The 25864-nt window shown below is 54.2% G+C and overlaps 8 protein-coding genes across 8 annotated transcripts; 5 read left to right on the forward strand and 3 right to left on the reverse strand.

Annotated features, from left to right (window-relative positions):
• The first annotated feature begins 219 nt into the window (after positions 1–219).
• GGS23DRAFT_297293 (translation initiation factor 2, alpha subunit) lies at positions 220–2250 on the forward strand. The gene is made up of 4 exons (XM_051512693.1): positions 220–773; positions 823–985; positions 1048–1255; positions 1311–2250. Exons 1-4 carry the CDS (start codon positions 696–698, stop codon positions 1792–1794), a joined length of 933 nt encoding a protein of 310 aa, XP_051375650.1. The 5' UTR covers positions 220–695; the 3' UTR covers positions 1795–2250.
• Position 2251: 1 nt separating this feature from the next.
• GGS23DRAFT_297284 (LexA/Signal peptidase) lies at positions 2252–3307 on the forward strand. The gene is made up of 2 exons (XM_051512692.1): positions 2252–2719; positions 2803–3307. The coding sequence occupies exons 1-2, from the start codon at positions 2454–2456 to the stop codon at positions 3080–3082; spliced, it is 546 nt and encodes a 181-aa protein (XP_051375651.1). The 5' UTR covers positions 2252–2453; the 3' UTR covers positions 3083–3307.
• A 444-nt stretch (positions 3308–3751) lies between these two features.
• On the forward strand, positions 3752–5386 carry GGS23DRAFT_297335 (mitochondrial carrier). The gene is made up of 3 exons (XM_051512694.1): positions 3752–3941; positions 4003–4300; positions 4360–5386. The coding sequence occupies exons 1-3, from the start codon at positions 3894–3896 to the stop codon at positions 5109–5111; spliced, it is 1098 nt and encodes a 365-aa protein (XP_051375652.1). The 5' UTR covers positions 3752–3893; the 3' UTR covers positions 5112–5386.
• GGS23DRAFT_297386 (uncharacterized protein) lies at positions 5196–5626 on the reverse strand. Its single transcript, XM_051512695.1, has one exon. It carries the CDS (start codon positions 5493–5495, stop codon positions 5280–5282), a length of 216 nt encoding a protein of 71 aa, XP_051375653.1. The 5' UTR covers positions 5496–5626; the 3' UTR covers positions 5196–5279.
• A 154-nt stretch (positions 5627–5780) lies between these two features.
• GGS23DRAFT_603125 (uncharacterized protein) lies at positions 5781–8654 on the forward strand (the record flags this gene model as incomplete). The annotated part of the gene is made up of 1 exon (XM_051519435.1): positions 5781–8654. One exon carries the CDS (start codon positions 5781–5783, stop codon positions 8652–8654), a length of 2874 nt encoding a protein of 957 aa, XP_051375654.1.
• Positions 8655–9674: 1020 nt separating this feature from the next.
• Positions 9675–11705, forward strand: GGS23DRAFT_297414 (SE-domain-containing protein). Its single transcript, XM_051512696.1, has one exon. It carries the CDS (start codon positions 9922–9924, stop codon positions 11422–11424), a length of 1503 nt encoding a protein of 500 aa, XP_051375655.1. The 5' UTR covers positions 9675–9921; the 3' UTR covers positions 11425–11705.
• A 1347-nt stretch (positions 11706–13052) lies between these two features.
• On the reverse strand, positions 13053–14444 carry GGS23DRAFT_297430 (glycosyltransferase family 2 protein). Its single transcript, XM_051512697.1, has one exon. The coding sequence runs from the start codon at positions 14324–14326 to the stop codon at positions 13124–13126; it is 1203 nt and encodes a 400-aa protein (XP_051375656.1). The 5' UTR covers positions 14327–14444; the 3' UTR covers positions 13053–13123.
• A 5645-nt stretch (positions 14445–20089) lies between these two features.
• Positions 20090–21552, reverse strand: GGS23DRAFT_593678 (uncharacterized protein; the record flags this gene model as incomplete). Its single annotated transcript, XM_051518058.1, has 3 exons — positions 20090–20748; positions 20869–21000; positions 21051–21552. The coding sequence occupies 3 exons, from the start codon at positions 21550–21552 to the stop codon at positions 20090–20092; spliced, it is 1293 nt and encodes a 430-aa protein (XP_051375657.1).
• Positions 21553–25864: the final 4312 nt, after the last annotated feature.

The following is a 25864-nucleotide window of genomic DNA, read 5'->3' on the forward strand; positions in this document are numbered from 1 at the left end:
GAAACAGCTGGACGTACAAATTCTAATGTCATGAGCAAGGAAAGGAGGGCACCGCGGCGTGTGCTTTTTTGGTGGAACGGACCACCGTCAACTCAAAAAGCAGGCGGCGTTCCCAGCCACGTGGGACTTGCCGGGAGGCATGGAAAACTATTTGCTGACCCGATAAGGTGATAAAATCGGTCACCGGTGCCAGATTTCTTCCGTGGTCACCAGCCACACCTTGTCCAGGCTCGTAACTATGGCGGGGAGGTCTGATGGATAGGTAAGCCGGCGCCGGTGCTTACTTGCCTGAGGCTGAAGGTGGGAGTCGGGTGTGGCTTGCGGGGTGGTGAGCGGGCTCAGCGAGTAACCCCTCCAAAAAATATCGGGCGCCACACCCCACGTTCAGGTTCATAAAGATTTCGAATCATTAGCAAATTTGTGACTCCTTCCTACACAGTTAGGCAAGGAAGCGATAAGTCGATCTGTTCAACTCGCCAAGCCAAAACGCGTGCCGCTCTAGGACGCCCCTCCAGGACCCTTTTCACATCACAGCGAGGAGAGAAAGAACCGATTCTACAGATCAATTCGGCGAAAACCTCTCACGACCTGCAAGAGCACTTCCCTTTCGCCTGAGCGCGACCTTGGGCCAGAAATCGGCTACTCCTACACCACTTGCCCCGAATCCCCCTACGTCCACGAGACTCTCGCCCGACATGTCGCTGACAAACTGTCGCTTTTACGAGGAAAAGTACCCGGAGATCGATAGCTTCGTCATGGTCAATGTGAAGCAGGTTTGTCACCCGCCACCACGCGACATCGAGTTTGCCTAACCTATTCTAGATCGCCGATATGGGTGCTTACGTCAAGCTCCTCGAATACGACAACATCGACGGCATGATCCTGCTATCCGAACTCTCGCGACGGCGTATTCGAAGTATCCAAAAGCTAATCCGGGTCGGCCGCAATGAGGTCGTCGTCGTTCTTAGAGTCGATAAGGAGAAGGGTGCGTCTAGCGACCAGGGTTATGTCTTGGCGCGTGAGCTGGTTTGCTGATTATCCTTACAGGGTATATCGACCTTTCAAAGCGACGAGTTTCGCCGGAGGATATTGTTAAGTGCGAGGAGCGTTACAACAAGAGCAAGATGGTCCATTCGATCATGCGCCATGTTGCTGAGAAGACCCTGACGCCCATCGAGACTCTGTACGAGAGCATAGCCTGGCCCCTGAACAAGAAATTCGGCCACTCGATCGACGCATTCAAACTTTCCATAACGTGAGCGCCCCTGTCCCGTTTCAGAGCGTCCATGCTGCTAACCTACCGGCCGCAGGAACCCTGATGTGTGGAGCGGCATCGAATTCCCGAGCGATCCCGTGGCAGAGGAGCTCAAGTCCTACATCGGAAAGCGGCTGACACCCCAGCCTACGAAAGTACGTGCTGATATCGAGGTTACCTGCTTCGAATATGACGGAATCGATGCCGTGAAGGCAGCCTTAAGAACAGCTGAGGCGCGAAATACCGCGGACAATCAAGTTAAAGTGAGGCTCGTGTCTCCGCCTCTCTACGTGCTAACCAGCACGTGTTTGGACAAGAGCGTCGGCATACAGCGACTGGAGGAGGCAATTGTCGATATCCGCAATAATATCACGGGCGCTGGCGGTCAGCTCGTCGTCAAGATGGAACCGAAGGCGGTCACGGACTCGGACGACGCCGAGCTGCAGGCACTGATGGAGAAGCGCGAACGTGAGAATGCGGAGGTTAGCGGAGACGAGAGCGTTAGTGAGAGCGACGACAATATCCCCGAGACTGTCTAGGCTGCGGTTCATGAGTCTCGAACGTCCCGAACTTTTCAGTTAGTTCTATTAAAAGGGGTACTAGGCCGGGTTAAGGGTGCCCAGGGGTCTTGGTATTCACGGGACATAAAAGCACCTAGCATGCGGATAGAGCATTTTCAGAACGGATCGCTAGTTTCCGTGTATGCATTTTACAGGGAATATAATCTGAATGATATTCACCGGAGCTAGAAACGGTTTCTGAGAAGCGGAAAGGGGGGGGGCTTGGTCTTTTGTTTGTTTTTTAAAAAGTTTTGTTAAAACAAGAAACTGAGGGAGAGTCTGCGTCCTAGGTTATGGGTACTAAACGTACCTACGCAAAAGAGGCCATTCGTGGTTTGGCCGGTATGTGGTGACTATTCCGTATTATCTGTTTATCCGATATCACGATAGGTACCACATGAGAGCTTGTATTCAATTAAGAAATTGTGCACCAGAACATGGATAGGGTAGAGGTATATACCTCTTCAGGTAGGTCGTGTACTTAGCGTGTTATTTTAAACGCTACTTACATCCTAGCATACCTAACCTCTTGATATGAGGTCTCTCTCGAGTATCACCGATCTCCATCGTCATCATCGCTGTCGTTGTCTCCAATAGAGAGCTATCATTCAAGGTCGGTTTCTCGACTCCCATGCTAAATGTCGTTTAGGTCGATATGGGGGCAGGTCAAGCGTGAGCGGCAGCGCTTCGGTAGATTCGGCTTCCAACTCTTCGCATTCGCGACATGGATTCCCGTGGTCGCCATGTTTAACCACTACGTCGGCGAGCTCGCGTGGATTAATGGCCCCTCGATGTATCCGTTCCTGAACGCGGAGAAGGACCAGACAACACGGAAGGACGTAGTGGTTAACTACAAGCTCAATGCGCAATATGACTTACGGCGAGGCATGATTGTCACCTTCTGGTATGCCGCGAAGCCTTCTCGTCGCGACCCCTTCCCTGCAATCACGCCCGCTCTCGGCTAATACCGGGCGTCCACACTCACAGGAACCCATACGATCCAGAGCTGGTGACCGTCAAGAGGATTGTCGGACTCGAAGGCGACATCATAAAGACGAGAAATCCATATCCATATCCTACCGTCCGAGTGCCCCGTGGGCACGTCTGGGTCGAGGGCGACGGTGGTGAACGCCTAAGCCGAGACAGCAACGACTACGGACCGATCTCGACGAATCTCATCATCGGGAAGGTCACCCATGTCCTCTGGCCGCTACACAGGTTTGGTAGGGTACGTTGGTGGGAATATGCCGGAAACATCAGGAACTAGAAATTCGACGCCAATAGATCCCTACCCAAGTGAGATGTATTATACTACTACGTACCTAATGCAAGCATACACATGCCATGTCCCGGGTTGGGTATTTCATGCTTGGTATTGGAATAGCTAGGTGCGGAATACCTAGCTGTAGTGGGGCTGCCTTCAACCACTTACCTTATGAGTAAACACGTTAGAAAGGGAATAGAATAACCCTTATAATTACATATGCAGAATTCTATGTCTGTAATAGTGATTTGCATTAAAAATGGGCAAGCACCCCCTTCTTGAGGCGTGTGCTTATACACTAAAAATGGGGCACTCCACCCTCATGTAGCTTATGCGACTCCGTACTCCGTACTAGGTAATAGCTGATATGCGACTAGGCAGAACAGGCTATCGATACATCTTTGATAAAGCTGATAAGAGACAGGGTGCACAGATCCACCGGCACCAAGATCGAAAAAAAGATCAAATCCGATGCGCGGGGTGTAAACTCGCGTAGGCCGATACGACCGATAGGATTTAATGCAATGTAGATATGAAAGTCGAAAATTTCCCGCCAACCTCTCTTCCTCCCTCTTCTAGAGCCAGCACGCAGTGGGTGGTCGCTTTCGAGCGCGATCGCCTCCTCCGCGCTATATCAAGCCGGATACTTCGCCAATCTTGTTGGCGACCACTCGCGAACGGGACGCGCACCTCTACCCTACCCGCTGGTCTCCGAAGGACCCGATACTGCTGCCGCTGGGAATAACGATGGACGTCGGACCCCAAACTTCTCGAGTCAACTGTTGGTTCTACAACGCAGTCGCGTGGTCGTAAAATGACCGTCGAACATGGCGAGCTGGACGCACGCGCGCCCTACATTCATGTGAGTGTCGGACTGAGGCACGGAACCGCAAGCTCGTGAGAACTGACTGAGTCGTCTCTAGACTATGCTCGCCGGAGGGCTTGGTGGGACTACTGGTGATATGTTGATGCACTCCCTCGACACCGTCAAAACCCGACAGCAAGGCGACCCGCACATGCCGCCCAAGTACACATCCTTAGGCTCGTCTTACTACACGATATGGCGGCAGGAAGGAATTCGACGTGGTTTATACGGAGGGTGGCTCCCGGCCATGATGGGCTCCTTTCCCGGCACGGTTTTCTTCTTTGGGTCCTATGAATGGAGTAAGCGGCAAATGCTTGACTACGGCATCGAGCCTCATATTTCCTATCTAACGGCCGGTACGTATTGGGGCGATCGTTGGTATATCGGTTTCTACCCCTGTGCTAAATCCTAGTAGGTATTATCGGCGACTTTGCCGCTTCTATAGTGTACGTGCCATCCGAAGTGCTAAAGACTCGTCTCCAACTCCAGGGGCGCTTCAACAACCCCCATTTCAACTCGGGGTATAACTATCGTGGAACCTTCGATGCCGTGAGAACTATCATCAAGACTGAGGGGTTCTCCGAGCTATTTTCCGGATACAAGGCAACTCTATACCGAGACGTACCCTTTTCGGCATTGCAGTTCATGTTTTACGAAACATTCCAGAGCTGGGCCCGCCAATATAAGAAGAGTCAAGATATCGGGACCCGACTAGAGCTTCTCACTGGCGCCGCCGGTGGAGGGCTAGCCGGTGTACTGACCTGCCCCCTTGACGTAGTCAAGACGCGGCTGCAGACCCAGATCGATGCTGCCCCTACCAGGAGCAACCCAAAGAGCCGTTTGGCGACGGAGCCTGCCTTGGGACTGAAAGACAAGACGCCGAAGCAGCCTCCACCTTCACCAATACTACAAAAACGCCCTATATCAACATCATCGCCTTCGACACACACACCACACCCAGGCGCTATCGCGCTAGATGAGGATTCGATACTCAAAGGCTTGAGGTCCATATATAGAACGGAGGGAATCGGGGGTTGGTTTAGAGGAGTTGCACCGCGGTTCGCCTGGACTAGCATCCAGAGCGGTTGCATGTTTTTCTTATACCAGACCTTCTTGCGACAACTGCAGGTGTGGTTCCCGGTGGAAAGACCTGAAATGCACGTTTAGACCTCTTTAAAGACGAACTTAATCACAACGCCCGAGCCCGCTCCGCCAGGCATCGGACAGTGTAATAAGTAGGCAACATTGCACGGCGTTTAGGCGGGAGGGGGTATACCCCGGAAAAGAAAGAAGAAAACATAGGATAGAGGCATGTACGAAGTATAGTAAAGATATTTATAGGATAGAAAAACCCCACCTAGTTGAGCTATGTGCCAAAGCCTGTCGAAGATACCTACCTCGGGGGTAGCTCGGGACGCGTTGTCGGTTCTGGGAACCGACCTCGAGATATGCTACACAGATCGTGCGTCGGCGCCTAATGCTTCCATCTACAATACCTACCTCTACCGCAAGCAATAACATACATACCGGTATACCTGTGTAATCGCACATCTAATAGTTGCATACAGACTAAGTTACCTACCTCCTACGTAGGTTAGAATTCAGCTAAGCGAGATGTCTCGAGGAACTTTACCCCACCAGGGATTGCTGCTAGGTACCTATTAGCTAAGCCATTACAGTAATGCGACGCCAGTTCAACATGGTCGTATCATCCGTATGACCGAATTTGCAGCTTCGCCTCACTCATCTTCGCGTCGCCTGTCGGGAGGAGTTGAACCACAGCGCCCGGGAGGTTCAATTTACGCCTTCCGACATGGCCAGACGCGCCTCGGAACTATGCCGCCCGCATTACCAGTCCCGTCGAAAATCGCAATTAATGCCCTCCGCGGTATCGCCTTCGGCACCTCGTGCGCCATCGGCGTGATACTGGAAGACCAGATACGGCGAATCTCTACCTTGAGGACGGCTATCGGGAACAACGAAAAACTCAAATCGGCGAAGCGGTATCATAGAGCGACCGAGTCCGCCTGGCTTCCTGGGGAGGCAACTGCCGAGAATAGAGGCGCGATACAATGGCGTGAAGCTGAGGATAAGCCTAAGGCGCACAGCGGGCATCACGAATCCCGATTGCCTCCATCGCAAGATTCCGCCGGGCACGCAGCTCCGCATGAATGGCCTATAGCCCCCTCGGAGCTGGGTAATGGGCTCGAAACCTCACGGCCGCCGGCGGTTGTTACCCAAAAAACACAACCACCACCTCTACCTGCCTTAGACAGTCTTCAATCCCCGTTCAAGTTTGGCGGTGCAGATTTTAGTTTCCCCGCTGCGCAATCGGACGGGGGCTGGTATTCAGACAGGTTATCCACCCCGGTGCAGCACAAAGCCGACCTCGACGAACTGGCTAAGGAAATCTCTGGGATTCTATCGAGCAAGAGCGAAGAAAGCCTCGATCGAGCCATTGCCAAGTTCTTTGAAGAATGTCACACATACAACCCTGCCCAGGGCAACAAGGAAGAATGGGTCGCAATATCGGCTCGACTTTCGAGGGAGTGTCAGAGGAGCGGCAGATGGGTGGACGCAAACAAGATACTCATAGCCACCGCCAGCGCCGGCCCTCTCGAGGAGAGTCAGTTTTACGCCCACGAGCCCATACCTATAATACAATTTCACTTGCGCCAGACGGATGAGGCGGGGCAGTGCTCCCCGCAGGCTATTGGTGCGGCATCGCGGTTGTTTCTGTTGCCTTTCAAGGATAGGCCTCGATTACTCACGTGGGAGGTATACACCGTAGGAAGAGAGCTGTTCATTCAAAACCTGCTGTTGAAAGACGTGCGCACCGTTCAAAATATTTACTGGAGAGTTTTCGGCCTTATCAGCCGTGATACGGCGGAATTTTCGGGATGGGCTATACGAGAGCTTTACCGGTTTAACGATTATAAGGACGTAATCAAGTTCTTCCTTCTCAATTTTTCAAAAACGAGCCCCAGAGAACCAGCGTATACCGAAACGGTGGATTGTGTTGTCTACTCCGTAGAGAAGATGAAAGGTCTAAAAGCCAACTTAGTACTTCGTGCTTTTGGGTCCATGAACTGCCCAGACAACGGTTTTCTGTGGACGTGGTGGATCAGGAGACTACTACAGGCCCATTACCGTCGCTACCAAGACTTCTCGACGTCCGAAGCACTCTTCGAAGAAGTTTCGTCCCTCGGTCTCCTCTCCCGAATTAACTACCCAGAGAACGTGTACCGTACGATGGTTGACATTGCCATCGAGGCCGGAGACAAAGATAAGGCTAAGTTCTACTACGAGACGCTTATCCAGAAGTATCCCCACATGGTAACAGACGTCCGCTTGAGAGGGTTTTTGGCCTTGATCAAGGCTAAGGCTGAAGATTGGCGAGGCGTGTTCAGTGCCTTCGTCGAGATGCAGACACTGAGAGCAGGGCAAGAAAAGGAATACGACCAAGCTTTTGTTATGATCCTCAAAATATTTGCCTCCAGCCATCCGGCCGCTAAGGTACGAGCGTTTGTGGCGAGATATATCGATGACCTAGAAGTGCGAATGCACCGCTATGTCGTTACGATAGTGGCAAACAAATATGGCGACTGTCACGATGTGCCGGGCTTCATTTCGTGGTTAAAATACTGTAGTGACACAGGATTTACCTTCGATCCAAGCTTCTGCAATGCGGTCCTTCGCAACTGCAGGACCAAATGGAGATTCACCTTTGAAGAGTTACAGGCGCTCTACTTGCAGATGCAACAGATGGATCCCAAGACCACCGACGACGTGACGCAGAGGATAATGAGTCAGGCAGCCTTGACGGCTGGTAAATGCCTCAGCACATCGAAGACCAGCCGATGGCACTACCCGCGAAGTATCATGGTCAACAAGCTGGCGTACACGGGAAGGACGACAAACGAACGAGACGTATACGAGGCTATGAACCAAGAGCTGCATAGAAAAAGGCCATTGTCGGCACTCTCCATCTATAAACGTGCACTGAGGTTCGGTATGCCGCCCTGCGCTCACTGTCTTCGCCTGGCTGTAGCAGCGGCGTTACAGACCTCTAATACGGGATCCAGCTCTGCGATGGGGCTCATCCTAGTCGCGCACGAACGAGGTGATGACGTTACTGCGGCGGTATCGACATATATCAGATATCACCTCGACTATTTTCAGGCCAGGACGGATGATATGTTCCTCCACATGCAAAATCTGATCACTCGATTTGAGGAACTGAACATCACCATCGACCCAACGGTTATCACCCACATGGCTGCGATATGCATCAAGCTGGACTCGCACGAAAGGGCGATTGCGCTGTGCAAGCTCGCGAAGGACAAAGGCGGTCACGAGAATCTATGTTTCTCGAGGCAGAGCATCCGGGTGCTGCTCACGGCCTACGCGTACACGCTCGACACGGGAGGGATGAGCGAATTGATCAGGGATCTACTTATGACGGAATATTCGGTAGATAGGACAGTGCTGGTGTATCTGAAGGCAGCGAGGCGGACGGTTCAGAAGCTACGGGGTAGGTTGGGTCGCACTCTGCAGAAAACGCTCGAGGACGGTGTTAAGATAGTGACGGCGCGACGGGCGGAGAACGAGACGAACGGGAGGGTGATCTCCTGCGAGGTCCTCCAGATCATGCATAACGCACTCGAGGATGTGGGGGGCAACGGCATGACGACAACGTTGGAGAATTAGGCTCGATCTTGGGCGAAGAGGGGGTTCATGATCACGAAAATATGTGGTACTTATGGCATGGCATGGCATGGTATCCATTGGGACTCTTGGAGAAATTAAATAAAAAAGCTTACAGGGTTTTTTATTCGATATATACTCGAAGGCATGGGAGACCACGAATGTTCGAATGCCTCAAGGGCTTCGACATCCCCTATTCTATGGTTGTCTCCTATTCAATCTCGCACATTACATGCGACATCTGGAATCGCCTGACAGGAGTGCGTGATTTGACCGGCCCACCGCCGATCTGCAGGTGGTGGCAGCTGTCGTTCCATCCATTTATTAGCTATCCGACGATTGGCCAGGACCCGTACGCGGTTCCTTGTGGGGAGGGCAGGCAACCTTAGGTACCTTGGGTATCTAGGTACCTAGGTAGGCAAGGTGCCAGGTAGCTACCGTAGGTACATCGGATCTCTATATGTATCGTATACACACCTGAATGGTACTTGGTGTATGCATTGTGCCTGGATGTATAGATACATACTCTTCCATGTGTCAAGGTACCTCCCGCCGTCGGTATATGGATACGTTCGTCATTGTGTAATGTCCGGATCGGGTCACATGGCCAGGGGCATCCCATAAGCCATAAATTGGGGGTTGAGCCTTGGCAAGCATGTGCCTACCAGCTAGATCTAGCTGGGAAAACACGAAGAAAAACAGAGGCCAGAATCTCGAATCTCTGGGTCGGCTCTGGACAACGAACCCTGACAGGCTTGATTAGGGGCACGGAATGAACACCGCTGCCGTGGGACGATGCGTCGAACCATCATGAGCTGAGACAGGAAAGAAAAAAAAAAGAACAACTGTTGGTTTCCTATTCCTCGATACATTGATTCTGTTTCCCTCCCGCCTCGTGCCGGCGCCCGCCATCCTCCCCTCGCTGCTAATTACCTGGGTGCTCCTCCTTTTATATCCTCCTCGCGGCTCGTCGAAACGTGTCTACACGAGGCTGCCAACCAAATCATCCAACTCCTTAGGCGGCCGAGCTATCCATCCCTCCTCCTCCTCCTCCTCCTCCTCCTCCTCCTCCTCCTCCTCCGCCACTACCACCACTATACAGCCAACTCGTTGCTGCCCACTCACAACAACAATATCGTAGACGACGACGAAGACAACCGAGCTCAGGCCCTGCCTACCTTACACTACAATCTCCCCCCCTTCAACCTTCCAACTTCTTTGTTGACCGGCCCCTGCGAACCCCGCACCTGAACCCGTCCCAACGTTTCCTATGAGCGCAACTACAGTGACAGTCAACGAGCTCGCCGAGCGGCGGACTACGTACCACGAGGCCGATGTCGTGGTCGTAGGTGCCGGCGTCTTCGGGTGCGCCGTCGCGTACGCCATGGCCGAGCAGGGGAGGAGTGTGATACTGTTGGAGAGGTGGATGAAGGAGCCGAACCGTATCGTCGGTGAACTGATGCAGCCCGGCGGCGTCAACTCGCTGAGGAAGCTCGGTCTCGGACACTGCATCGAAGATATCGACTCCGTGCCGTGTAACGGGTTCAACGTCTTCTTCCACGGCCAGAACGTCCGGATGCCATACCCGAGGATACCCGGCCTCCTAGGGCCAGATGGGAAAGAGATAGAACCGGTAAAGAGCTCTGACCAGCAGAAGGCGGAGCTCCCCAGACCCGAAGGCCGGAGTTTCCACCACGGCCGTTTCATCACGAAGCTGCGGCAGGCCTGCCTCAAGCACCCCAACATCAGCGTGTTCGAGACCGAGGTCATAAACACGGTCAAGGGCGAGCACAACCCCGAGATCCTGGGCGTGGAGACGCGCACGACCGACGCCTCCACGGGCGAGAAGAAGCCGGACTGCTTCTTCGGGCAGCTCACCATCGTCGCGGACGGGTACGCCTCGCGGTTCCGGAAGCAGTACATCAAGCAGGCGCCGGTGGTGCGGAGCAAGTTCTACGCCCTCGAGCTCCTCGACTGCGAGCTGCCGAGCCCGCACCACGGGCACGTCATCATCGGGGCGCCGAGCCCGGTCCTGCTGTACCAGATCGGCACGCGCGAGACGCGGGCGCTCGTCGACGTGCCCGAGAAGCTGCCGGAGGCGTCGACGGCGAACGGCGGCGTGCGCGGCTACATGGCCAAGGTGGTGCTGCCGGCGCTGCCGGCGTCGGTGCGGCCGTCGTTCCGCGCCGCGCTCGAGCGCGACAGCAAGATCCCGCAGAGCATGCCCAACAGCTGGCTGCCGCCGTCGAAGCAGGCGGTGCCGGGGCTCATCATCGTCGGCGACGCGATGAACATGCGGCACCCGCTGACGGGCGGCGGCATGACGGTCGCGCTCAACGACGTGGTGCTGCTGCGCGAGCTGCTGGCGCCGGAGCGGGTCCCGCACCTGGCGGACACGGCGGCGGTGGCGCGGGCGATGGCCACGTTCCATTGGCGGCGCAAGCGGCTCACGTCCATCATCAACGTGCTCGCCATGGCGCTCTACAGCCTGTTCGCGGCGCAGAGCCCGGAGCTGGCGAAGCTGCAGCGCGGCTGCTTCGCGTACTTCGAGCGCGGCGTCGTGCAGCAGCCGATGGGCATGCTGGGCGGGCTCATCCCCGACCCGCTCGTGCTCGCCTACCACTTCTTCTCGGTCGCCTTCCTCGCCATCTGGCTCGACTGGCGCGCCGTCGGCCTCTGGAAGCTGCCCCTGCTGCTGTGGAACGCCTTCTGGATCCTCTGGACCGCGAGCCACGTCTTCCTCCCCGTCATGTACCGCGAGCTGCTCGTGTAGCGGACCCCCTCTCCCTCTCCTTCTCCCTCCCTCTCTCTCTCTCTCTCTCTCTTTCTCCTATCTAACCACGTATACCCGGGCGTGTACGGCGTATAATGTTGGGGGAAGGGAGAGAAGTCAGCAAACGTTTGGTTTGCGAGAGCGGTGTAATAGGACTAGATGCCAGAGCAGAAAACAGCCATGTCTTTCCACTGTCTCTGGTCCGCTCAACCCCCACCCTGCTTGCCCACCTGACTGTTTTCTCGCTGCGTGTCTTACACGGCGACGACGTGGCTCGAGCCTGTCTATTGGAGGAGCAGCGAGGCGATGCAGAGATAGCGGCTAGGAGGGGAGGAGGGGAGGGAGCCTTGGGGACGTGCGGGCTGGCAGGACGATCTCGACGATTATTGCTTGCTCATACGAATGTCGGCGGCGGCGGCGGCGCGAGGGGTGTGCGTTTTGGCTGGCTCGCCTCCCGCGATCCTACGATACCGAGTAATCATTCAATCTACTAATATGCGAATCCTTAGAAAGCTGAACCCGCGCCTGACTTATATTAAGATATCTAGGAGTTAACGACTAATGCTAATTGACTGCTTGCTTGTATCAACTGGATTCAGGGGGATGTTGCCGTTTCACAGTGAATATGTTGGCTTGTCTCCTAAGGTGAATAGAGATCTACGGGAGCACTGCGTCGACGTCTGCATTACATACCTATCACGCGTACATATACTATATAACGTACCCAATTGTAATGATTAAGGACCGCCGAAGGAGAGGAATGGACGCGATCTCGTTTGTGATACCATAAATACGTATATGTTGTCGCGCAAAACGTAGGCGCCTACATTCTACAACTTGTATATAGACATATAAGGACTCACCCCTACGTGACACACACACACACACACATATATATATGTCCGTATACCTATACACGTGCGTAACCGCAACTCCTCCTCTCTCTCCCGAGCCAACCTCGCGACGCACGCCCGCGGAGCGCCCCCTCCGCCCGCGTAAAGCGGGTATGCTATAAGCGCCGCGGCTATGGCGGCACCGAAGTAGTTGAGATGAACAAGCCGGGACGAGAGACGAGGGAAAAGGAGAGGGGGAGAGGGGGAGAGGGGGAGAGGGAAAGAAAGTGTGGCTCGGAAATGGATGCCCCTACTATATGATGAACGCTGTAAAGCACTTTCGCGTCCGCGTGCGGACGCGGTCCCCGCGCGATCTCTCCAGACAGTCTGTTCGGGCTCTCACAGCGAAAGCGAATCCCATTGTACATCACATTGTCCTCTACTAGGTGTCACGCCGTCACGTCCCACTGGGTCAGTTTCTTCTTGTTTCTTCTTGTTCGGTACGTCCCGTTTCCGTGGGGATCCGGAGATCTATCGTGCGTATGGTCATGTACATTATAAATCTACAAGGCATCGGGTTTCTGAAGGCCTACGCGATGATTCCCACCCACGCTTCCCAGCTGCTGCATGTACACAAATCGCAAGGTACCGGTTCATATTCCGTACCCAACGAATCCAAGCGGCAAAGCAGGGCAAGACGAGCCGAGACTACGCCTGTAGGTAGGCTATTGCGTTCGGCAAGCCAGCTTGAGCCGGCGCGGCCCTATCCTTATTCTCCGTTCCCCGTTCCCTCCTCTATATGTCTTTTTCGTCTTCTTCTTCTTCTTCTTCTCTCCCTTCTTCCGTTTGCTCTTCTTCCTTAACCTTTAGGTTAGTCGCCGGCGGTACACGCCCATCATCCAGCTAGCACGTAGCACAGCGAGACCGATAGCCATCTTGATGCTGTCTTGAATGACGTTGAGCTTGCTGCCACCGACTTCGTGCCAGTCGATAGGCACCTCGGCAACCTTAATGCCGGGACTGCTGCCGATGACGGTGCCGTCGTGGCCGAGTACCGGCACGGCAGGCGCCGACTCGGCCAGCATCAGCATCTCGATGTCAAAGATCCATCCCTCAGCGTGCATGTACGGTACAATATGAGGCAGCGTCGCGCGCGAGAATAGCTTGAAGCCGCATTGCGTGTCGCGGATACGCGATGTCGCCGGCGGCGTCAGGATCATCAACACTAGGTGGAATGAGCGCATGAGGAAGTTGCGAAGCGCCGACCGCCGCACCACCGCCTCGCTACCCACCAGGTGGCCCCGGCTGCCGATCGCGACGCCCCGGTGCGCGCCATCGGCTACCTCCTCACAGCCTTCGATCAGCTTCTCCAGGTCGCTGAACCTCGAGGCTCCGTCCGCGTCGGCGAACAAGGCGTACTCGCCGCGCACATGGCGAAGGCCGTGGGTGACACCGCCCCCCTTGCCCCGGTTTTTCTCGAGGGTGACGACACGGAGGATATCGTGCAGGCCGTGCTCCCGCGCGAAACTCAGTGCCACATCAACCGTTTTGTCCTTGCTTCCGTCATTCACGATGATGATCTCGTATCCGGACAGATCCTCGCGGGGCGCATTCTTAACATGCCTACGCGGGGAAGGGGGGGGTCGCTTATGGGGTGCGTTCGGGCGCAGGCGGGTTTCGCGGCCAAACGTTGCGTCGAGGTACTCAACCGCCTCCTTCAGGGTCGGCAGGATACGATCTTCTTCGTTGTAGGCCGGGAACACGACGCTCATGCGCACCTCGGCAGGCTCGATGAAGCCGGCATCGGCGATGTCTGCGCCCGCAGGATCGTCGTGCTTGGTTCGGGCCTCGTTCTCGCTCTCGTGGCGTTCGGCTAGCCATTGGTCGTGCCAGCACGGGAGCTGTCGCGTAGCAACGCCGGTAGGCGTGGTGGTGAGATAAGTCTTTTCGGAGGGTAGGACGGGGCGTGGCTTCGGGGCGACGAGATGTAGGACGGCATAGAGCTGCGTATAGATTAGCTGAGCCACTCGTTGCCAGAAGCTGGCGAGCAAATAGAATCCATACACCATAGAAGGCGAGTACGGCCAGTGCTACAGCCGCTATTAATAGGATGTGAAGGGGTGCCTCCTCTACCATCTTGATGAGCGATGCCACGGTTTCGGCCATGGCTGCCATCAGAGGACGCGCGTCGAGGGCAGAGGGAAAGGAGGAGGAGGGCGAAGGAAGTAGAGGTTCACATTGGGGAGCGTCGCAACGTCGAAGGATTGGAGAAGAAGGCCAAACGCAGAATGCGGATATAGGTAGGTATGAATGTGGAGGTGGAGGTGAGGGCGAAGGTGAAGGTGAAGGTGGACGTGGACGTGGACGTGGTTGTCGATGCGAGCGCGAGATGTACGGCAGGAAACGAATATGCGCAGGCGCAAGTTGAAAGTAGGTACCAGCCAGGTTTGCCCTTTCCCTTTCCCCGTTGTCCCAAACTACAAAGTCCGATACAGCCACAAGGTGTAAAGGAGGGAAGGAAGGAAAGGACAGATCAAGGTATTGTCTTCGTCCCTTCCATGTTTGCATGCAACAAGGCGACGTGTAACAACCACGGCGACGGTTTCCTCTTGCGAGGCTGTTTCCTGCGGATCGTTTGCTCCCATGTGTCATCATCTCCACCTTGCATACACCTTCTTACTGAGTAGGCAACCTGGAGATGCATAGCGTATGCATATATGCATATAAGTATAGGTATAATATGTTACCTAAGGTAGGTACCTTGCCTTGTAGGTACCTACCCTAGCCGCCCCACGCGTACAGGTCACGGCCCGGTCGTGCAGCCGCTGTTCACTTGTATTAGGTTAGTAGTACCTTGCATCTGTGGCCGAGGACGCCCGCCCAGCCCAGGGGCACAGACCTGTAGCAAAGCAAGTCTTCGCTGCTTCAAGCCTAGGTACCTAGGTACAGGTAGGAAAGGGTACATGTCTATTATGCCTACCCAGTTCCCAGGTCAGGAAGACGCCTTTCGCGTGTAATCCAGTCTGCCTCGAGAAATTATTATTACATAGACCTTTCCTCGTGGAATGCCTCCATGTGCCAACATGGGACCCAACTTGTGATCTTTTAACCTTGCGAAACGCTTGGCCAAAGGCTGAGAATTCGGAAAGATCGAGGTCAATGGCGACTTGTTCTCATTATTCTCTCTTTTTCAGTCCGCTTCGGTAGGGTAATCCTCCACTGAGGGTATCGTTGATACTAAAGTTCACCACAGGATAGGTTAGGAAGCCGAACAAGGACTACACGAGATCTTACTTCCAGATTGTATCGTCGTTCTCCTCCTCTGGTGATCGGCACGCTGTGCAGGCGTACTCCGCGAGCCTGACCCGAAGAGCGGGTAACTGAGAGAGCGAATCAGCCACAGTTGCTTTACGCTTTAGGGACATATCAATCTTGTTGTCCGTACGTTATTAATAATACTTTGGGTAGAGGTTGTCGGATATATACCTTGTTTCTGTTACCGCTATATAGTAGGGGGACCGCGCGTCCGTCCGTCCAGCACAGTCGACATCCGCGTCAACCAGAGAGTAGCAACTCCGGCGACCAATGAGGCCCAGACCAAATTCAAGTTATCCATCGTCTTCAACCCCAGCGCCGTCCTGAAGCTTCCTCCGGGTTGCTACGCCGGCAGGGATAGGGATTGTATAGGCCGCATTTAGCGCTAGGTAGGCTTGACTGGGTAAGTACATAGGTACCAGGTAGTGGGCAAGTACCACGGCTTAGTCACCTTGGGTAGTGCGAACGTCCCTAGGGGTTAGCCAATTGCGGCGCTTCTAGCGACTTCACTTCTTTCCTCTTTGGGTCATCTTACGTGGACACTTGCCCTAGGCAAGTACCTACTTAAGGTCTGCGCCCTCTGCGTCTGATGCCTGCTTTGCCTAACTTACCTACCTAGGTATTTAGGTGGGTAAATACTGCTTAGGTGGGTCATTCACCGGCTTTCTGCGGCTTCTATACCTAGGTACCTTATAAAGAGGTAGGTAGCTGTCCACTACGCTAGGGGGTACCTCGTAGCATGTCCCCTTCATCTATTACTAGCCACTATATTCTATTTGCTTGAGCTATCTGTCAACCTGCCGTGACGTCACGTATTTTTGCATTCGTTAGGCATCCTATTCGCAGGCGCATGTCGCAATGCGATTTTTCTATCCCTGGAGCATCCCTGGGTCAACACGGGGATGGCGGGAACTTGCCGACGAGACCCTCAAGGGGTGTTGCAATATTGAGATGCAGGCGCCGGCCTCTGATTCTAGTGATACTTTGTGTCTCTACCCACTTGCTACGTATATCTCGGTTTATGCGTCGATTACGATGACAACGGATTACGAATGCCGGCAACCCGTCTAATGCTTGCCTAATGCATCACGTTCGAAGAGGCATCCCAACTTCAAGTATTAATCGTGTTACGATGCGACGCCGCCGTGCAGTTCCGCTCGTACCTATTTAGGTGTTTAAGTAATGGCTACGACAACTATAGAGGCGCATGGATGCGCAATTGCCGTTGTCTTGGCCGACGATGCATCTGTCAGGCGGGGATAGGGGCTGTCATTGAACGCCCCCCCTTTCTTCGACCCCCGAAATCGATACCTACGGCCATTGGCTTCCCGCATAGCTAGACACCCCTCCAGGGTCCAAGTAGGTCAGGGAGATAGATCACGCACCTTAGGTAGTCAGCTAACGGAGGTATACACATAAGGTAATGGTCGCAGTGAGTCAGTCGTATCGTACGAGATGCAAAGTCCGAGTGTAAGCTTACCTACCGTGGAAAGGATCGCGAGGTGTAATACTCGTACCTATCCATAGCGCGAGCCACCGCGCGCAGGGAGAGGGAGGGGGGCAAGTGAGATTCTCGACGTCGCCCCCCCAGGCCTCCGAGGAATCCCAGATAGGAAAGTCCGGCTACGGCCAACGCGTCGCCCCCCTTTGCCGCGTGTGTATGTGCGTGTGGATATGCGTGTGCATGTAGGCATGTGCGTATATGCCTGCCATGTATGTAGGTATGTAGATGCAACCTCCCAGCCGCGTGAGCTCCCAGAGGTTATATGCGAGGAGCCGAAACTGCCCAAACACATGCCTCTCTACCCTGACAGAGATGGCGTGCATATGCGGCTGATGCCGCCGGATAACCTTACGGAAACGTCGGCTCTACGACGTAAAGCCAACTCATCATCAGCCCGAGCCGAACACTTAGGTATCCCCCGCGCCCCCTTTTCTGCGAATTACGTGCTAGAAACGTTGCCAGACAGCTTCCATGGCTGATATAACGGACCCGAGACGATCCGCAAAGGCTTATCAGCTGCAAGTAGAATAAGTGCCCGTCCTATAAGGTGGAAAAATGTGTTCAAAACAGGTTAGAGTTGGGAGAAGGAGAGGGGCGGCAGTATGAGAGGAAGCATCTAAGAAACGGTTGCCGAGGCTGGTCAACCGTGCCCTCAGCTAGGTGAATAGCATCTGCCGGCAGTCGTAGGTATAAGAGCAAATTAGTAGACATCCAATATTATAACATGCGTGGGGGTACGTAGGCACATGATGCGTATACGGGGCATACACCCCAACCTGGTATGTCCGTCCAAGTCCACCGGATCGTCCTCTATACCTACGTATCAGCCATGCAACCCATCCTCTATGTCCGTGCCGAAGGGTCATGGCTGCATGCAGTGAGTAATCCCGGACCTCGTCCTCCCATGCCAATAACTGTATCAATTAAAAAAAAAAAGCCTCGCCGGCATAGTCTCCAATCGGTCGGTGCGAGACACCGTACGTACATATGTAGGTATGTACGCGTCCGCATATGCACGTCACCCCTTGTCTATCGTATGCAGTTCCAGCACCGTGGTCGACCGCCAGAGACAGACGAGCGCTGCGAATCGAAAGCCGCGGTCCTAAGGGGGCAAGACTTCGCTTTCAGAGGCGCTTCTACCTACCCAATGAGAGCAAAGTCCGACAGGACGATGCCTCTATACCGGCGTCGGTATACCAGGTCGTCTCTCACGAGAAGGCCACATTCGCGTCTATGCGAACGCCTCCGGCTCTATCGCGACCCAATACAATCGATTTCCCCGTAACACAGGGACGGAGAGAGAAGCAAATTTCAAGATAACAACATGAAAGGTGGTTAGTTAGTTAGTTTGGTTGGCGACGGCCCTCTTCTGAGGTGCGTGGTACGTGTACGGCACACCCATGCCCGTTAAAGCTCCTCTCAAAAATGTATATATGAAGGAACAGGGAGCGATAGACGGGGTTCACCTCTAGGGGGGCGAAGCCGGTCGACAGATACCTACCTACCTATGTAGTAAGAGGTAGGTAGGTATATCTGCTGCTTTAATACGCCGAGTACTACCGACTACTGCATACTTCGAGGGAAAAGGGGCACGCGCTGCCGAACACCTACCTACCCCCTATCCATCCCAGAAACAGGCAGGCGTTGGTGTGTACGCGGAGAGCCGTTCCCAGGTCACGCGGGTGCCGGTGCTGCAGCATCACGCCCCCTATAGCCCCGACCGTCGTTCCTTAGCCCACGTTCGCCTTGCCGCCCTGAGAACACGGCGGCCGCGCCTCTTAGAGCGCCGCTGGTATTTCCCTAAATCAGGGGAGCGGACAGCTACCTCTCTCAGCACAAGCCGTTACCGATATCGTCGCAGCACTCGCCCGCACAGCGGTCGAAGGTCGCGCCCCTCAAGTAATCCAGACGAGGCTTGTGTAGCAGAGAGCACACGGGTCTGGGGGCGCTGCCGGACGTCTGACCACGCCGAATGGCGTCGAACCAACGACTCTGACGCCGCCGGAGCGGGAGGAGATCGTGTGGCGGCGGCGCCTAGACACTAAGTCGGGAGAGAGACAGCTCGTTCCTACGCTCCGCTCCGTTGGCCAATAGATGCGTAGGTAGGCGCGCGCTAAGCAGCACCACCGACTAGACGTGCTGTCAGCACTGGATTGTATTCGGGGTTCCGCTTCGGACGCGCCGCCGGTTGGCGAGAGGAAGACAGGGGCGGGGTCCGCGACAACAACACTTGCAGGCAGGCAAGCCCCTTCGGCAGCGAATAGAAGCCGTGTCAAAAGGACCAGAGGAAGAAAAAGCGTAGGCCGGCGACGAACTAGTTGTTTGCGTTCGAAAAGACCACTGACCGTCCACCACGATCCTGCCAGCCCTCCGCCTCTGTCCGGGAGATCCACATCGTGCCCCACGTCGTCTACCCCTTTTCCGGTTTCTCATTAGGTAGGTAGGTACCTACCTACCTGCCTCTGGGTGCCCTAGGCGCATCAGGTACCTACTACATACCTGTGAAAATCGGTGATTGGGGTTCTGGTCAATACAGCAGCTTGGCTTACGTTCGGTAGGTAGGTACCTTTGGTGCCTCGAGCGACTCAGGTGTAGTTACGTTATGTAGGAGGTAGTAGATCCCCTTACTCCATGCGGCTTTACAATATACGGAGTAGGCCAGGTGGGAACGCGAGCTGTGGCCGGCCAGGTAACCTCCTGCCCGTGCCGGCTATCCAACGACCGATTCGTGGATCGTGATACCGATGGGGGACTATGTATAGGTATGTGTCGCTATTCGGGTAAGATACATACATATTTGGGTCGCTTCGCATGTGTGCGCATCGAATGTTACTACCACCCAGAGAGCAAAACATCAACCTGCGCATAATCGCCAAGCGAACGCCGGAACGCCACCCGCTTACCTCTCCGGATTCGTGCGACTCTATGCGACCGCAGGAGCAAAGGACAAAGCAACCCATCCCAGCACCGCAGTGAGCTGCCGCTGGTCGATCGTGGAATCTAGCTATCTCACCTATCTAGCCGACGTTTTACTGCCGATCCAAAACGGCCACCGCACTCCCCGAGCCGTCTCGCTGTCCGAACTCTTACTAAACCTTCTCATTTTCTTCCAGCCCGCGTCGCCGTTCGGAGCAGCCACGATCCCCTTCTGTCCCTGCTGCTGAGTCGCGTAGTTCGCTTGCGAGAGGTCCGTAGTCGCGGCCGCGCTGATACCGTCTACTCTCAGTCCGGTCGGACGCACTGTCTCCGACGACATCCTGACACTGCCGTTGCTGTCTGGCGGCCTAGTCTTGGACAACCTGCGCCTCCTCCTAGGTGCCGGCGCGCCCGCCGGCAGCACGCTCTGCCCATTTAGCGATACGCGCGTATCGGTGGAAGCCGTGTATACGCTCGCCAGCGAGAGCCTTCGTTGGGGCTCAAAGGGCTGCGCTTGCGTCGGAGCAGCGCTCCAGGTTGTTTCCTTGCTATTCATCCGGCCCAGGGCCGCGTAGTTTTCTGCGGGACTCGAACTGGGCCGGTAGGGGGGAGAATAAGACGCCCCGGGTGTCCCGATAGCGATACCGATCGACGCAGTGGACGACGTGGAAGAGATCGCCCCAGAGGTAGAGGATGAGGAGGGGGTTATCGAGCCGGCAGCCGGAATGAAAGTGCCGAGATCGAGTATGCGGCGGTCTAGGGGACGGGGTGCCGAAAAGTATTTGCTATGAGTTTGGGGTGGGTAGTGTCGATCAGGCTTCGTAGGGAAGTCCCCCCTGCGTGGACTAGACGGATGTAGGTGATGAGATTTCTCACTAGAATTACTTCTCCGTGAGGGGCTGCAACGATCGTCGGGACTTTGGGGACGGTGATTCGAGCCCGTATTCCTGATTTCTAGCTCTTCGTCGGATCCGCTAGAAGTTCCCGAGCTCCCGTTGGGAGACACAACTGCGTAGCAGGTTAGTGGGAATGTAGGCGCGCCGGCACAGGTTTTCTACCTTTGCGAGGGACGGCGTTGGCCTGCGCAGGCGATACCTCCGAGGCCAGTCTCGAAAATCCCGAGGGTGGTGCCGACGCCCGCTCCTTTCCTTTCGCACTCGGTGGATGGCTAATATAGTCCGGGCCGTCTCGAGAAGTGCCCGGCTCGCGCCAGGATGCAGGTACGCTGCTATAGCTGTAATTCTTTGGCAGTGGGACAACAGGGGTTGCGTAGACGGCCGCGTATGGATTGTAGGATGATGAGCTCCCAACCCGAGGCAGCCCGGACATGCTGGGGTCGCTCGCCGCCAAAGCAGTCCTCCGTTTAGTCTGCTCCAAGATCCTAGCTCTGTCAACGTCCTTCCAGCTTGCAGGCGCCGTTGCTAGGGCGTCGGCGGCAGCGTGGGTGACCACATGCTTGTAGGGTAACTTGACGGTCTCTTCCTTCTCCTTTTCAGCTTGCTTCGCACTATGCTCCTTCGCTTGCGCCCGAGCTCGCCTTATCAACGAAAACACCGACATGGCGCTTATCGCAGAGCTGAGACAGATGTGACGATTCGGGGTCGGAGGGCAGACACCAACTGGCTCAATGCTCCAGATCAAGGCTAGTCAAGGGGGACTCCAGGGGGACAGGCGGGACTCGATTAGACAGCGAAATGCTCAAGGGGGAGGCGACAATAATATAAGCAGCGGCCGTCGTCCGAGACAGCGAGACAAACTCGATCCGGATTTATTTCGTAATAGTAATCCAGATGTTAGAAGGGTCGGTTTGTTTCGTAGCGGGGGCTGAAGCATAGAATGGGGATTATTATGTTTGAGATTTGTTCCCGGTAAGTTCCCGGTAGATATGATCCAAGGAAAGAGACAGGCTTGACCCTTGGCTGGCCGCAACCAAGACACAGGAAGCGAGAGCTGGGGAAATGCACGATGAGCTGCAGAGCAAGGACAGGCGAGAACTGCAGTGCTTAACAGATACGGGCTCGAGGGAGGTACCGTCCTTGCAATCCTCGGAGGCTTAAGATAGAGGGATGCGGAAACCGCTTGAGAGGCAAGAACTATTGTATCGCGCGAACAGACTCAGACCTAGCACTGAGGCTAATGGGGGATGCTGGAATGCCGCTTACATTGGCACAGGACGTGGCGGCGATTGCTAGCATGCTCGTTTGGAACCGAGAATCTCGAGAGCTACGGGAATAATGAGACTTGAGTGTAGTGGTTCCTGGTCAAGTTAGTCGGAATCGATGGCAGCTCGAAAGACAGGGAGAAGAGACAGAGTGCGTGAAGGAAGGCGATGAAGAGACTGATGATTGCAACCCCGACAAAGCAAGACTGGTGTGCTTATCGTGCAAGGTTGCATCGATACTCGATGTTACCACGTAGACGAAACACAAGCGTAAACACATACACATACATAGGTAGATGGGCGTTCAATATTAAATACCTACCGCCAGCCTCCCCTGACAAGAAAAAACAAGCTTGCCGGTTCGACGTCCGAAGGAAAAAAGAGGACTTGGCGGGGGTGGTCCCGTACGATGGGATTCGCAAAAGGTGTCCCATACATAGGCATATATGTAGGCATATATGTAGGCATCTGTATGGGGGCGATCCCAGACTCTCGTATTCCAGCCGGGTCCTTGACCACCATTCTCGACGTTCCCTTCCCCCCCCCGTCCCATGCAATGCAAGGTAGTAGCGCCGTCGACCCGTTGGCTCGTTGGATCGCACACTAGAACAAAAGACTTAGCTGCTGCAGGCGGTTCAGCTCTTGTAGTGGGCTTGGTCCCCTCCACCGCGATAGCAATCCAGGCGCACGGGTTTGAAAAGGTCACGGTGCTACGCTGGCACATCGGGGCAGACCCATGTCTGGATTTGTTACCGTTGACGGTCGAAGACTGGATGGTGCCGGGCTCTAGCCGCCATGGGGGGGGGCATGGAGATCATGGCGCACAGTGAGGCTGGGTCCCGCGAGTTCCGGGGGTCCTGGAGATCTCACGATGGCGATCCGGAAGCGGCAACCAAAAAGAAGTGAAGATACTCGAGGTCGATCGAGAAGCTGATGAGCGTGCCATACCCATGTCCGTACCTATCTAGGCAGCTGGCACTGGAGCCATCCCTCCAGTGCGGAGTGTAGAGAGGAGGGGAAGTGTTCTCGTGGCCACGAGAGGTGGGCAGGTATTATAGGCTAGCGCCTACTGGAATGCTATTGAAAGATAACAACTGCAATATTTATGTACTATCGAAATACCGTAGGCACCGGCCCGCCTGCCTCCTAGGTGCTTAACAACAGGTATTATAGGTAGGTGTAGGTACCTACGTATACATAGGTAGGTAATGATATGCAAGGTAGGCCAAGAGGTACCTCCTGTAAGCTGCATATGTATGAATGTACCTATATGCCTAACGAGATTATCAGGTTGCCCGATGCGGACCTGAACCACGCCACGCCGCCTTTAGCTGCGGCCGCGATCGTGGTATAGGGATCTGCAATAACTGCTTTCTGCACACGACTTGCGGTTTGCTATTTCCTTGCACTATGCAGCATGAGTTCGATGACAACTTGCTTAGCTTAACAACCAACTTCCAGGTAATATCGGTAATGACTTAGACGATTGGCATTTGTCGGATAAGAGCGATGGAGGAAATGGCGCCCTTTCACCTCCAGAGCGTCGTGCCAAATCTAACGAAGCTCTAAAATACCTACCATTTCCGAATGAGCTTTTGTTCGTATTTGGACCTGGATTGGTGCGCTGCCGTCTATGACATGACTTGGTCACTGGACTTCTGCCATTCTTCCAACGTGCTTCGATTCTCCCGTGACGTAGTGGTAGGTATCTCTGGGGACGAGGTTGTCGTACCCATAAGTCGAATACGCACCGGAAATCACTGGCCGATCGGACTCGGACTCTCTTTCCCATCGTTTTCCGTGGCGAAGGAGAGGCTATCTGGCTCACCCCCGCCTCCTAACCTAGGTTTTGTCATAACCCCCCTTCCTCAGCCGCCCTAGTTGTCCATGATTCCGCGGCCAAGGCAATACTACAGTTTGCTGAAGGTCGACGACCATACGTTCCTTGACAGATCTAGGCAGCTCTGACTTAGGTAGCTATCATCCACACTGGCAAGATCGCGTGAAGCACTCTAGCCGACGGATATTATGTTTCCATGATTTGCAGGTTTGTTGAAGGGGACATCCATTTCTTCTTCTCTTGTTCTGGCTATCCCGCAAGCTCCACAGCCAGAGACTGGAAGAATAAAGCTTTAGTCTAGGCGCCTTTCGGACGTAATACATACTGGCAGCTATAGCTGATCTTAAATCTAGGTAGAGTTATTACAGAGCAAGTGAAGGATATTTAAACCATGAATAGGCTCTCCTCCCTTACATAAAAGCCATATTTTTTTTCTCTCTTGTTTACACCTCACCCGCCTTAGAATCGCCTACGTGGTGGTTGCTTCTTGATGATATGTAAACGACGTTGTGTTTATTTGGCTCATTCCGTCTGTTGTTAGTAGATGTGCAATTTCACCATCGGGTTGGTGGTTGGGTCGATGTTCAACTAGAGAATACCAGCCTAGTATTGTTTTTCCATTTCTCCTCGTTGTCTATACGTGGAATATTGCATTGGATATGATCATTTAAAGATATGGTTCGATTCTTCCACCTCGTCATGAGTGTAGGTAAAAGCGGCGTCATGAGTTGGCCGGGTAGGAGACGCTATAATGAAACCCCATATTTCCCACATACCTAGGTAGTAGTAGCAGCAGTGGTAATTGACGCCCGTGGGGGGCAATCCTACATAGCTAGCTAGGTATCTCCGCTCATAGGAGGAGAGCTCGGAACTCTGGACCGAGGATCCCCATAACACACCCAACATGATAACCCGTCTATGCACAATTGCACACGCGTTGAATACCTTACCTACGCACACAGACGCTGCTTATCTAACAAGTAGAGTAGGCCGCTTGAAAGCAGGGCAGGTTTTTGGGTTGCGGATCCGAGCCAGGGCAGCTTCCAGTCAGTGCTATCAGCAACATATGTATGTGCATATGTGCATGCCTACATGGATTGATGCATGATGTGATATATGTGCCTCTCAATGCATACGCCTATATGTAGATCCATTTGGTCAATCCCTGCCTGACTGCCTGTCAGGTCACGGTACCTTGCAGTTGAGCATTCGACATGCGTATGTATTGATATTGACATTACCTATATACCTAGTCAAGTATTGAGCCTACCGGGAGCCGGCAGTCTCTTGTCTTATTCTCGACACACACACTCGGCGAACTACCAGTAGTCGATCTCTCCTATTTCGTATATCACCGGTCGCGTCTGGAGTCGAGGGGATAGGCTCATTTGTTGGGGCTTGACGCAAACTATGGAGACATGTATGTGGGCATCAAGGAGTATGCTTCCAAGTTATATGCAAGTGTCACCAGAACGAAAGCAATTGCTATGCGATACCGGGCAAGTATAAAGTGTTGGAGCTTTGGTGGCTTAACTTGTTGGAAAGAGATATACCTGCTAGTTGCCCCTCTTGACCCATACTGAAGAGTCGCAGATCCCGATAGTAAGGACCCAGTGTGTCTCTGGGGTGTGGTGTCTGGATAGAGCACCATGGCATCAAAACATTATATGTAAGCCATTTACATCACGGGACTATTGGCCGGATTCAGAGCCGCCACGGGAAAGTGTAGAGGCCTAAACTTCCTACCTGGTATGGCCTCCTGCACAACGGGTTGAGAGGAGGAAGGTTGGCGATAGGCTTGTAGACGATCCGATAAGATGCAAATGTGGAGTTTGTAATACCTATAGGTACATCCAAATCAAATACGTACC

This window comes from Durotheca rogersii, assembly GCF_024521655.1.
Source record: "Durotheca rogersii strain YMJ 92031201 chromosome Unknown GGS23scaffold_3, whole genome shotgun sequence".
Lineage (NCBI taxonomy): Eukaryota > Fungi > Ascomycota > Sordariomycetes > Xylariales > Xylariaceae > Durotheca > Durotheca rogersii.